The 13792-nt window shown below is 42.8% G+C and overlaps 1 protein-coding gene across 1 annotated transcript; it reads left to right on the top strand.

Moving 5' to 3' along the window:
- The first annotated feature begins 12814 nt into the window (after positions 1-12814).
- On the top strand, positions 12815-13357 carry LOC142433296 (ferritin heavy chain-like). The gene has a single exon (XM_075538352.1). It carries the CDS (start codon positions 12815-12817, stop codon positions 13355-13357), a length of 543 nt encoding a protein of 180 aa, XP_075394467.1.
- The last annotated feature ends 435 nt before the right edge of the window (positions 13358-13792 follow it).

The raw sequence follows: 13792 nt of genomic DNA, 5'->3' as shown, positions 1-13792 counted from the left end.
TTTATTGGCAAAAATTTACATATCATATAATTTAATATTTCTATCATTCACTCATATCAAGGAGAATTATATAATCACCCCCACATCAATTTGAGAGCATTACCCTGTCTCCTGGTTAAATCACATCTAAGATGGCTTATGGGATCACAATCGATTCTATTACTCCCTCCCACTTCCGATGTTCATTATTTACTCCTGAAATCCCCTTACCTTCCCTATCATCTACCCCCCACACATATATTCCCTATAAGCCCTTGTATGGGTAATTCTCATTATGCAACCACTCCTCCTGTGCTTCAAAGCTGGGAGACCCAACAGAAAACAATAAAAACAAAATTGCACTAAGATGGTAAGGATAAAAACATTACAGTATAGAGACAAAAATACAAATACAGCACAAGAAGGAGAAGACCCACAACAACATTCAACAAGCTAGAAAAGAAATTTCTGTGAGGGAACCAGTAAGACATACTTGCACCCAAAACAAATTCACAAGTTCAGGTCACATCTATATGGTGGTCAACTGGCCAAGTATGAAGGTCTATCCAGCAAACTCAAGGTTACAATGGTCTCTGCCTGAGGCTGTTTGAGACTTTTCTCAGTGGCTAGACTATAACTGCCAGTGGCTCAGTCTGTCAAGTTACTCCAAAGCTGTGTTTGGGACTCTCACCATACCCCTAGTCCTCCACAAATTGGGTGTTCATAATTTTTTTCCTCTGATGCTCTTCTTCTCACCATAGTCTATGTTTAGGAGAGTCCTGGGATTTAGATAGGGATTATAACCGATGGGAACATTACTCCCTGGTTCACCTTGGCATCCAGGATCCTGGGCCTCCACATGTCTGCGTGGGCATCCTTAGAATGCCCCTTAGGTCTAGACAGCCCTGGCCACTTCCCAACACTGGCAAGCCACCAATCGGTGAGTGGTGGGTGGATGGGAAAAGAAAAAAACGCCTGAGTATGCCGCACCAGCAAGGGATGCAAAGCACAGGTGAGTTCTGCGAGAAGGGACCTTGCAGAGACAAGCACAGCTGCACACTTTGGGGGAGAAGCCCCCAAAGAGGGCCCTGGCGTGCTGCAAGATACAATCTCACATTCCGGTCCTCCAACAGGACTACCTTACCTGGAAATCTGGCGATCCCACAGCATGCTGTTCATATGGGTGCTACTACATGGATACCATCGTCCCCTGTATTTTTTAATGAAGGGAAAATCCACACTTCAGAATTTAGGAATATCTCACTTTTGAATTTTTTAGACAAGGAAACAATTTCCTTACTACAAACTTCTTAGAGTGGTTAACCAAAGAACATGGAATCAATGGTGACATTACTATAACATATGTCTTTGTGATTGGTTCCCCCTTTCTACCCCCACCTTCCCCTTGCCCTCCTGGTATGGCTACTCTTAATACTGGTTCTGAGGGGTTTATCAGTCCTAGATTCCCTGTGTTGCCAGCTCTTATCTGTACCAGTGTACATGCTCTGGTCTAGCCAGATTTGTAAGGTAGAATTGGGGTCATGGTAAGGGGTGGTAGTGGGGAACATTAAAGAACTAGAGGAAAGTTGTATGTTTCATCGCTGCTACACTGAACTCTGACTGGATCATCTCCTCCCTGCAACCCTTCTATAAGGGGATGTTCAATTGTCTACAGATGGGTTTTGGGTCTCCAATCATGCTCTCCCTCATTCACAATGATATGAGTTTTTGTTCTGGATATTTGATGCCTGTTCCCTGATCCTACTGATACCTCATTATCACACAGGCTGCTGTGCTTCTTCCATGTGGGCTTTGTTGCTTCTCAGCTAGATGGCCACTTGTGTTATCTTCAAGCAGTTAAGACCCCAGATGCTATATCTTTTGATAGCCAGGCACCATCAGCTTTCTTCACCACTTTTGCTTATGCACCCACTTTGTCTTCAGCAATTGTGCCAGGAAGGTGAGCATCATGGAATGCCAGGTTAATAGAATGAAGTGTTCTTGCATGGAGGGAGTACTTGAGTAGAGGCCCAATGTCCATCTGCTACCTTAATACTAAACCTATAAATATATGCACATGGATCTATGTCCCCATCATCATATATAAATATACTTACACATATACATGCCTCTATTTAAGCCTCTATAAATGCCCTTTGCCTCCTACTTCTTGTCTCTTTTTCCTTTTCCTTTTCCTCTTGTCCCACTATCATGTTCAGCCTTCATTTGGGTTTCAGTAATTCCTTACAGTAACATTGCCCTTGATCAAGCCTTACCATACCCCTACACCCTCCTATTCACCATTGATTTTAGATCACAATGATCTACCCATTATCCCCTTCCAGGAAGACAGACAATGGAAAAGTGCGTAAGGGGAGACATATGTCAGTGTAAGACATGAAAAAAATAATAAATTATAAATTATTAAGAGTTCGTGAGGGAGGGAGGGAGGGAGGGAGAGAGGCAGGGAGGGGAAAGAATGAGGAGCTGATACCAAGGCTCAAATAGAAAGAAAATGTTTTGAAAATGATGATGACAACAAATGTACAAATGTGCTTGACACAATGGATGGATGTATGGATCATGATAAGGGTTGTATGAGCCCCCTTTAAAACGATTTATTAAAAAGGCTCTCAAAAGCCAAACCAAACGTCCAGCCATCAAGTGGATTCTGACCCATAGCAGTCCAACGAGAGTTGAGTAGAACTGTTCCGTAGGGTTTTGAGGCAGTAAATTGATGCTGGGGCAGAGTGTCTCATCTGTCTCCTCGGGGCAGCTGGTGTATTTGAACCGCCAATCTTATAGTAAGCAGCCAAATGCTAAACACACAGTGTCACCAGGGATTTTTTAAAATGCCACCAGTACCTACACTCAAAAAACTGTCTAATCCATTCTGACCCACAGCAACTCTGTAATGCCCAGTAGGATAGGCTCTGTGGGTTTCTGGAGCTGTAAATCCTTATGGGAGCAGAAAGCCTTATCCTTCTCTGGTGGCGAGGCTGGTGGGTTGAACTGCTGATGTTGAGGTTAGCATCCCATTACTAACCCATTACTCTTTTGGACTAGAACAATGCACTTAACTACATTTGTACATAGAGAGGGTATGTATGGGGAAAATGATAAAATTTTACACTGTAATACTCATCAATATTAAATTTATTCTCTATATATTGTTAAAACATATATCTATCCAGTGTCGCAAGGTATCAATGCAATATCCCGGCATGGAGTAGGGAACCAGTGGAGAGGTCTGGGAGGCTGGCCCCAGCACCATAAATTAAGTGGATTCCTGCCCCTCCCCCCAAAAGAAGTTGTTCCAAAGGACGACATTGACTCTGCAGCTCTGGGAGATGAACATATCTGATCAGAGCACACGGGAGAAGATGAAGGGGCAGGAGGAGAAAGTGGAGCACAGCCTGGCCCACCAGGTCATGATGATGATGTTCCTGAGTAGAGCAGCCAGTCCACAGAGAGAACAACATGGCTGGCCCCACTATGAGAAATGATGCCAATCAGTGACTAAGGGCGATACAGGGGACAGCACCGGAGACACAGTGTGGGAATTGCACCTGACCTGATCCCACCACTTAACCACTGACCTTTATTTTATTCTGATTACTATTTTTTAAAACATTTTATAAGGGACTCATACAACTCTTATCACAATCCATACATACATCAATTGTGTAAAGTATATCTCTACGTTCTTTGCCCTAATCATTTTCAAAGCATTTGCTCTCCACTTAAGCCCTTGGCATCAGGTCCTCTTTTTTTTTTGCCCTCCCTCCCCGCTCCCCACTCCCCACACCCTCATGAGCCCTTCATAATTTATAAATTATTATTTTGTCATATTTTGCCCTGTCTGACGCCTCCCTTCACCCCATTTTCTGTTGTTCATCCGCCGGGGAGGAGGTCACATGTAAATCCTTGTAATTGGCTCCCTCTTTCCAACCCACTCACCCTCTGCCCTCCCAGTATCGCCTCTCACAAGCCTGGTCCTGAAGGTATCATCCACCCTGCATTCGCTGTGCCTCCAGCTCCTAGCTGCAGCAGTGTACATCCTCTGCTGTATCCAGATTTGCAAGGTAGAATTCAGATAATGATAGTTGGGGGTGAGGAAGCATTTAGGAACTGGAGAAAATCTGTATTCTTCATCGGTGCTACATCACACCCTGACTGATTCATCTCCTCCCCTACACCCCTCTGCAAGGGGATGTCCAGTGGCCAACAAATGGGCTTTGGGTCTCCACTCTGCACTCCCCCTTCATTCACTATGGTAAGATTTTTTTTCTGGTATTGCCTTATACCTGATCCCTTTGACACCTCGTGATCGCACAGGCTGGTGTGCTTCTTCCATGTGGACTTTGTTGCTTCTGAGCTAGATGGCCGCTTGTTTATCTTCGAGGCTTTAAGACCCCAGTCACTATCTCTTTTGATAGCCGGACACCATCAGCTTTCTTCACCACATTTACTTGTTCACCCCCTTTGGCTCCAGCAGTTGTGTCGGGAGAGTGAGCATCATAGAGTTCCAATTTAATAAAAGAAAGTATTCATGCATTGAGGGAGTGTTTGAGTAGAGGCCCAAGGTCCTTCCGCCACCTTAATACTTAACCTATAAATATAGACACATAGATCTATTTCCCCATCCTCCTATATATATTTGCATGTACATGTCTTTGTCTAGACCTCCATAAATGCCCTTTGACTCCTAGCTCTTTCCTCCATCTCCCTTGACTTTCCTCCTGCCCTACTACCATGCTTCGTCACCACCTGGGCTAGAGTATACCTCTTCTCTAAGCAATCTTACCCTTGATCATTTCCCACCAGGCCTGCCACTCCCCCCTCTCTACCATTTGGGGTCCCATGTTTTTCCCTTGTCCCTGTGTTTGTTAACACCACTTCCTTACCCCCCCTCTACCCCCCCCACCCCAAGTCCCCCCGGAACTGTCGGTCCCGTTGTTTTTCCTCCAGATAGTTCATCCAGCCTGTCCTATTCAGACAGACCTGTGGAGACACTAACATGCACGAAAACAAGACAGAGGAAAACAAAGCAACAGTATACAACCAGACAACAAAACAACAAAAACAAACCACTGACAAAGAACAGAACAAAACAGTTCACAAGAGAAAAGCTTGTAGTTAGTTCAGGGATCGTTTGCTGGCCCTTCAGAGCGTTTTCCAGTCCAGTCTGTTGGGACACCACGCCCTGGCCCCAAAGTCCACTTTCAGCATTCCCTGGGGACCTTGCCACTCCATTCCCTTGCTGTTCCGCTGCACTCCCCCAGTGATTTGCCTCGGTGTGGTGGGATCAGGTCAGGTGCAATTCCCACTCTGTGTCTCCGGTGCAGTCCCCTGTATTGCCCTTAGTCACTGATTGGCATCATTTCTCATAGTGGGGCCAGCCATGTTGTTCTCTCTGTATAACTAATGTTTTTATATATCCATGGCTTGTTTTGAAGAAGCATTACCAGGTACTTGAAAAAATGGTATGATTGCATACAAGGGACATTTGGGAATGCTATTAATAATATCCGTAATCTAACTATTAGAAAAATTTATTTCATTCCATATTGAGATAAAACATTGTTATTGTAGATTCCAATACCTTTCCTGCAACACCCAGAATATCTCCTCACACTTATTGCCATTGAGTCAATGCCAACTCACAATGTCCCTATAGGGCAGTGTGGAATTAGCCCAGTGGGATTCTGAAACTATAACTCTTTACAAGTATAGAAAGCCCTGTCTTTACCCAGTGGAACTCTAGTTGGTTTAGAACTAAAGATCTTGCTGGGCACAGCCCAAAGTATAACCACTACACTACCAGGATTCCCTGGCATACACCTAAAAGGTGGGTCCTGGATATTGGAGACAATGATTTAGAGCAGGCCTACGTAGAGAGCAGAGGATTTAAGAGGCTGATTTGCAATCTGACAGATCCCTGGTGCCATGCCTCTAACTTTTCCTTGATTTTACATTTCAGAGAATTGTCTTTATCATAATCTGCTTTTAACTCCTCTACAGTATCCTGGCTCTGTTAAGAGGCTCCATTCCTAAAATAGGATCCTTATCAGTGTCCTGGGTGGCCAGGTAGTTTCCTGCATACATACTGCCACATTGGTTTTCCAGAAACTCCAAGAGACTAAACATGATCACATGGAATAACAACAAAGAGCAAAAATGCAGGAGGGCTTGTCCTAGGATTTGTAATTGTCCTCCTTACAGTGGAAAACCATTAGTGTAGGGAGGTAGCATTGGGGTTGACCTCTGTGGAGTGCCTAACAGTGTCATCACCATCTCAAAGGTGCTTACTGAGTGATTCCTGGATTTGGACACCTAAAATTAATGATAAATGAAAAAGTAGACTGTGAGCTGCTAATGACAATTAGCTATGTTTAATGCCGGCACTAAGAAAAATTCTTTAAGCTGCAGGGCCACATATATATTCTTTTTTTGTTGCATATATATAAATATATTTTATTGATGGGTCATATTACACATCTTATTTATTTATTTTTTACATTAAAATATTCTTTTTTTCTTCTTTTTTAAACATTTTATTAGGGGCTCATACAACTCTTATCACAATCCATACATATACATACATCAATTTTATAAAGCACTCCGCACATTCCCTGCCCCAATCATTCTCAAAGCATTTACTCTCCACTTAAGCCCTTTGCATCAGGTCCTCTTTTTTACCCCCCTCCCTCATGTGCCCTTGGTAATTTATACATTGTTATTTTGTCATATCTTGCCCTATCCGGAGTCTATATATATTCTTACCAACATGCACATTGTGAGACCATTCTGCTATTCTATTATCCTACTAATTTATTTTCTCATATTGGAGTGAATTGAAATGAGCTTACTGCACTTCTAAAAGTGTGATTTTACCTCTTCAGGGAGTCTTAAACACACATACCACCACCACCATCAAAATTTTAATTGGTAAAACAGAATTTGTAAATCTCTGTGGAACTATTGAGACTGGTAATTATTTGCTTGGGAAATTGTCCTGTGTGTTGCCAGATGTATCTCTGGCAGCAATATTCCTAGCTGCAATACACACTGAGTAGTTTGGAAATACCAGCTGCTCTGTGGAAAAAAGGGCGAGGCTTTCTTTTATGTAACAGATTCAGAGATCCTAATGCCCACAGGGGCAGCTCTGCTCTTCCCTATGAGTTGGAATCAACTTGATGGCAGTGAGTTTGGGTTTTTTTCTTCATTAGATGCCATTTACATCCTCTCCTCTAGTTTTGACAAGCAAAATGCCCCTGAGTGGAAAAATACCACTTGCTTTGAAAATCCCTGATTTACTGTTATACACCATATTTACACCTCTAATCCCACCAATTGTCTCTCAGTTTGTTGTACTGTGGTGGCTTGTGTGTTGATGGCAGCAATGTAACTGGTACTTCAATACCAACAGGATCACCCAGACAGGTTTCCAGGGAGCTTTCCGACTCCTGAAAGAACTGAAAGTACAGACTACAAAGAAGGACTCAGCTCCCTATTTCAGAGGAAGAGGCCATTAACAAAACATGCATAATTCCAAATATTGCCTAAACAAAGACAACTGAATAGTATTGGAGATAGTGTGGGAGGATTCAATGTAAAGAGAAGAAGCTGCAAAGATCTGCAATGACTGGAAATTGGAATGGGAAAAGTATGATTTTAGGATTATTGGAAGTGGTCAAAAATAAAATACAACACATGACGATCAATACGCTAGGCCTTAGTGAGCTGAAATGAACTGGTATTGGCCATTTTGAATACAAAATAATATGCTTCACAGTTCCCCACCTGTCCATCTTTATTTGCTTTCCTAAGTACCTGGCTTAACTCATTCTCTTCACACCACCCACCCTGTGCTCAGCTGTGTCTGTTCCATCTCCATCTGTCACACTCAGTTTGGTTTCCTCCAGTCCAGCACCCGACCCTGTGGTTCTTATCCTACTTACAATCAATCTTGTACTTTCCTTCCAGCACCCACCAGCTAGGCGCTCAGCACTCTTCCAATGCATTGCAATTGGCTGACATCTCTTCATGGAGCTTCAGCCCCACTCCTACCTGACTACAGCCGGGCATTCACCCAGCACCCTCCTGAGTGGCCCTGGTCCTTTTGCTTGGTTATCCCTCTTTCTTTCTTTCTTTTAAAAAATTTAAAATTTATTATTAATTGGGATTTAATACATTATATAAGTCCATAGTTCAATCATGCCGAGCAACGTTGTACAGTTGCTACCACAATCCGTCTCCAAATATTCTTTTTTTTTCCTGGACTCCTTGATATCGTCTCCCATTCAGGCCCGGCCATCCCCACCCGCCTCACCGTGGTCCATCTTGCTTTCTCATCCCACTGTCCCTTAATGTGCATTCTCTGCTTTTCTTTTGAAGCATTCCCCAGGCCAAACAATTTACTGTATTAATTTTATCACTCTTCTTAAAACACATCTTTCATTATTTGTATAAATCTTTTGGTCTTTATTGTGACTTCCCTTTTCTCCTTCTTTCCCTTTACTTCATTTTCTCTTTTTTTTCTCCTTGCTCCCACTTTCAGTTGTCTGGTTCTTATTAACCATTGACTCCACCACTCCACGGGCAACTATCTCCATGCGGTGGGGAACCCCCCCTTTTCAAGATTCACCATGAGGCTGTGCAACAGCAGATATCAAAGGAAACACGCACATAGAAATCAAGAAAAACAGACACAAACACCTGAAAAACACCCAAGCCTGAAGGACTTTCTGCACAAGGGGCACTGGAATTGCCATCAATAAATCATGAATTCAAAAGAATCAGGTTTATGCACCTCACTGGATGTAGCAAATCGATTTTCACTATCCCCACATGCATGCATCCGCCATAGTGAGGACTGTGATGAACTTGGTTGCGCACAGAGCGTATTGCAAGCTTGACTACAGCGGAGACTTGTTGCCGTGGTAGAGAAGCATTTGGCTGTGATCCACACGGTTAGCCATTTGAAACCACCAGCCACATGAAAAAAAATTGTTGTGATCTTTAGCTGTAAGGGAGATGCACATCAAAACGAGATAACACAGTGCACTGACAATGGCAGCCCACTAAAACAAAGAAATACTCGACAAAAGATACTGATGAGGGTGCGGAGAGATTGGAACTCTCATCTACTGACGGTGGGTCTCCAAATATGTAAAACCTCCAATGAAATCACACCTCTGAGAAACCCGCCCTTATGAACAAACAACAACAAAACAAAACAAAAATACAGAAAGTGTTTGAAACCAAATCAGGTCCAGCATGCATCAGAGGAGGGATCAACTGACAAGGGATCAAGTGTCCAAGTCAGATTTCTGCCTTTGATCTTCTATGCTGATCTCTCCAGTGCACTCTGTTTAGTAACCCCTTTCCTCCCATGCCTCAATTGTGGAGAGAGTTCATCGGAAACTTGTTTCCTGTGTAGTTCCCACAAATGAAACTTGGCCTTCCACTGTCATCCATGGCCTCTGCAAACCAGGTGCTCACAACTTGGGCTCTGATACTATTCCCTCTTGTTACTTCAGATAATATGATTTATAGTTCTTCTCCGGTGACTGATGCTGGTGTGCTTCTTCCATGTGAACTTAGTTGACATCTCACAGGGGTGGCTGCTTGTTTGGAGACATTCCTTTAGGACCCCAGGTGCCATTTTATCTGATAGTCAGGCACCATCTAATTTCTTTGCCACATTTTGCTAGAGCACCCCTATCTCCTGTGTTCCCTTCCTAAGGGCAAATATTGAGCAGTGTCATGATGTTAGAACTAATTGTTCTTATGTCGCAGCTAGGATTTATTGCGAGCCCAAAACTGATTTCTGAATTTGTTTTATTTTTTAAGAAAATTATTATTAATTAGGAGTTAATACATATGACATATCATTCCATAGTTTCATCTCATGAAGCAGAATTGTACAAGTGCTTCCACAATCAGTTCCATGCATACGTATTCTTCCTAGAATCCTTGGCATCGTGTCCCTGTGTTTTGGTATAGGCAAGCCAGAATTGATGAACCGATAGGACAGCAGGTAGAATAAGGTTTTCAGGGGTGGTGGTGGTGGTGGTACAGGGGTTGTGGTTGGATAGGAGGGAGATGGTATCAAGGAATTCAGGAAGAAAGGGGATGTTTGTACACTGATTGTGGTAGCAATTGTACAATTCTGCTTGATGTGATTGATCTATGGACTGATATGATATATGTGTTAACTCCCAATTAATAAAACATGCATGTAAAACCTCTGTGGGAAGTGATACCTTAAACAAACAGGAAGAGAAGTTCTATACCATCTAGCCATGCCTCTGCTGTGTGTATACCCTAAAGAAGTAAGAGCCAAAATATGAACAGATGTATGCATTCCCATGTTACTGACAGCAATGTGCCCAATAGCAAGAAATAGGAAACAACCCCCAAACCCTCAGTAGATGATGTGTAAAGAAACTTTGGTACACACAGTGGAATACTATGCATCTCTAAAAAAAATTGATGAAACCACAAAGCACCACACGACATGGATCGACCTGCTCTAATTTGTCAATCACAGAATGACAAGTGTTGAATGAGGCCACTGGACACAGGTAAACACCAAGACAAAACCTGGCATGGGTGCTCGGATCATATAGTCATGTACTATTTTCTCCCAAGTGTTGGCATGGCATGACTGTCCAATACTGATGAACCATATAATACCCTCTTATTTGCACACCTTACAAACCATTTATTTCTTCAGGAAGCCCCACCTCGGACAGGTCCTTTTGTTCATTTAGTAGGAAATGGGAGAGGATCAAATAGTTCCTGCCATTGAGCAGTTTCCCCTGGTCACTCCAATTTAATAGACACTCCTTCAATTATGTTATTAAAGGGACGTAATGAATGAACACTATTGAATTTTATGCTAAGTGTATAACCTTCATTATTCCTTGAGCAGTGCTCAGTTCAATTTTTACCCTGTATAAATGAACATTCGTTGCATTTTCATCTAATAAGCTTTCATATATATGGAAATATCCATTTTATACTTATATTTTAAATTCTACATCATGGAGTAGATTAAGGATATTACTCATAAAACAAGAAAATGTCTCCTGTATGCTACTTAAGTTGATTTTACAAAACCTGAAAATGCTGTCTTTAACGTGGAGCAGGGACATATATGAGCTAGCACTTAATCATATATATATGTCTTGGAGCTAACAATTAATCATAGACCCTAATCTAAAAACAATTTGTTTAGGGTGTGTCCCTTCTCCATAGCTGCCATCATGAAGTGATAACTGATTGTATCAGTGCTACAGAAAAAGATGGCGAGGAATTCAAATACGTTCCAGCTTTAATAGCATCTGGGGTCCTACTGATTTGAGTGATTGACTTAAAGGCTTGACTTAGAAAAGCATCCACCTAAATGAGATGTTAGCTATGTCTGTACAGAAGATGCTCATTAGCTGAGTGATCCAAGGATTTGGAATGATATAACCCAAGATTGGATGGAAAAATTGTGCTAGGGACTCAATTGTGCACAGCATGTTTGCAAGGGGCGCTGGATGATGGTCACAGCTCCAAATCCTTTTGCAGAGTCCCCATGTGGATTACGTCCCTTTGCAACCCTGATTCCACTGAAGAGGGCTGCGTTCAGTCTTGTCCACAGAGAGGACACATTGGAAAGAGAGTTCCATTTAAATTTAACATCCTACCATTTGTTTTCTGTTTTTGATTCTTTTTCAACTTGTTCTATATTTCTTTCTTTTCATTTTCTATTGGAATGAAGTTTTACTTTGTTTCATTTTATGGTTGCTTCTCTTTATTTTTTCTTCTTTTTGTGTGTTTCCCTCTATATCAGAGTTTATCAAACTGTGGGTTGCGACCCCTTTGGAAGTTGAACTACCCTTTCACAGAAGTCGCCTGTTTCACCACAGTAGCAAAATTATAGTTATGAAGTAGCAACAAAAATAATTTTATGGTTGGGGGTCACCACAACATGAGGGTCATAGCATTAGGAAGGTTGAAATCTAGGATAGGTAAATCTTGAAATCCATTAATGAAATTATGAGTTTGTTGGACTCATGACCGTGGCAGTTGGGTGGATAGGAGGTGCTAATAATAATGGATGCAAAAGTGAAGAAAATATTATAAAATTAACAGTGACAATTGCAGAGGTCTTTTTGTGTATTTGAATCATTTAATTGTATGGTATGTGAATGATATGTAAAGACAGTTTAAAGAAAAAGATAGTCCTGGTAATCTGTGTCTGATCGGTTACACACAGCTTTCAACAGCTCATGGAGATGTTGTGCACTGCACACCAGGGGTGAGCAGGAGCCGGAATCAATCAAGGGCAGTTAAGAAAACAATCATAAAGATCATGCATGACATCATGGGAAGCAAGGAATACATCCAAACGAATTTGCAAATACGTTTCAGAAACACTCAGAAGATGAATCCCAAACAGTTGCTGATGTACTTGCAACACTTTGGACGGACCACACACACTGATGTAGACTCCAGGTAACCACCTCAACCAGGCTCCCTGTAACATTGTGCTGGGACCCAAGTTCTGGTCCTGCCCAGAGGCCCGCACCAACCAATGGGGAATGGACCTGACATCCGGGTCTTAATCCCTCCATATGCCACACCCTTCTTTGGAATCTGGTAGAGTGGTTGTAAACCACCCTAACCTCTGACCCCCGGGGATGACTGGTTCAGAATGTGGCACTGTGAATGCAGCTTCTGGAACGCAGCGGTCTGCAGCATTCTGCAGGTCACAGTGACCCTCCCTGGAGCCAATGCAGTCTGAAGTCTCCAGGGCTGCGTCTCCAACGGGGCCATGGAGGTTGTACCTATACCTCCATTTGACGAGGCCTATCTACAGGAGTGCGAGGATGCTGTCAACCAGCAGATCAAACGGGATTTAAGCGCCTCTTATACCTTCCTATCCATGTCCTCTCACTTCAAGCAAGAAGACGTGGGTCTGCAGAACTTCGCCAGTTATTTTCTTCATCTGTCTGTAAGCGAACTCCAGTATGTAGAGAGTTTAATGACATTACAAGTCCAGCGTGGCCGACACATGCAGCTGGGAAACAACTTCAACTTTGAGGAGCAGGACTGGAACGATCCGTTACATGCCCTGGAGTACATATACCAAGTAAAGCAGCACAGCTTAGTGAACCTCATGTTTCTGTACTTTTTGGCCACAGAGCAGGGTGACCAGGAGCTGTCTGGCTACCTCAATATCCACCTCCTACAACATCTGGCCAGGGATGTAATGGTGCTTCGCTACCACCTCACCCACTTGCTTTATATGCAAAGCGAGGACATCCCCCTCGCTGGGTATAACTTCAGCTTCTTGGATGAAAACGACCAGCAGTAATGCGCGGTAGAAACAGACTGTGCACCACCTCCCCCCCTTTGCCACACGCTGTGGTCAACACTGGTTCGCTTTGGGGGCTTTTCCCTTCCCCGTCCACTACCCTTTCCAATAAAATGATTTGGTTCCACAGTTAAACAAAGTCTCCTGGTCATCCTTGTGTTTTCAACACTCCCTACTTGAAAAACAGGGAAAATCCCTTTATGCGTGTCCAGGAGTGGACACCCCAGCCACCCAGTTTCCGAACTAATGCATCTCTGAATATCCATGGTTTGAAGAAGAGAAAATATATTTCAGGAGGGACTGGTAATCATAAAATGAATCTTCCCCTTATAGCTAAGTTGGAGTGGGGTGTGCAGGTCCATCCTTTGAATGACTGAACAAGCATGCATGAGTTAAATTAGAAAAGTATCTAATGGAATTCATGATAGTTGTGGC

Source organism: Tenrec ecaudatus, chromosome X (assembly GCF_050624435.1).
Source record: "Tenrec ecaudatus isolate mTenEca1 chromosome X, mTenEca1.hap1, whole genome shotgun sequence".
NCBI lineage: Eukaryota > Metazoa > Chordata > Mammalia > Afrosoricida > Tenrecidae > Tenrec > Tenrec ecaudatus.
The sequence above is the reverse complement of the archived record's forward strand: the minus strand, read 5'-3'. Positions and strand labels throughout refer to the sequence as shown.

Excerpts from the sequence above, each read along its gene's own strand:
- LOC142433296 (XM_075538352.1), top strand. The coding sequence starts at position 12,815 with ATGGAGGTTGTACCTATACCTCCATTTGACGAGGCCTATCTACAGGAG.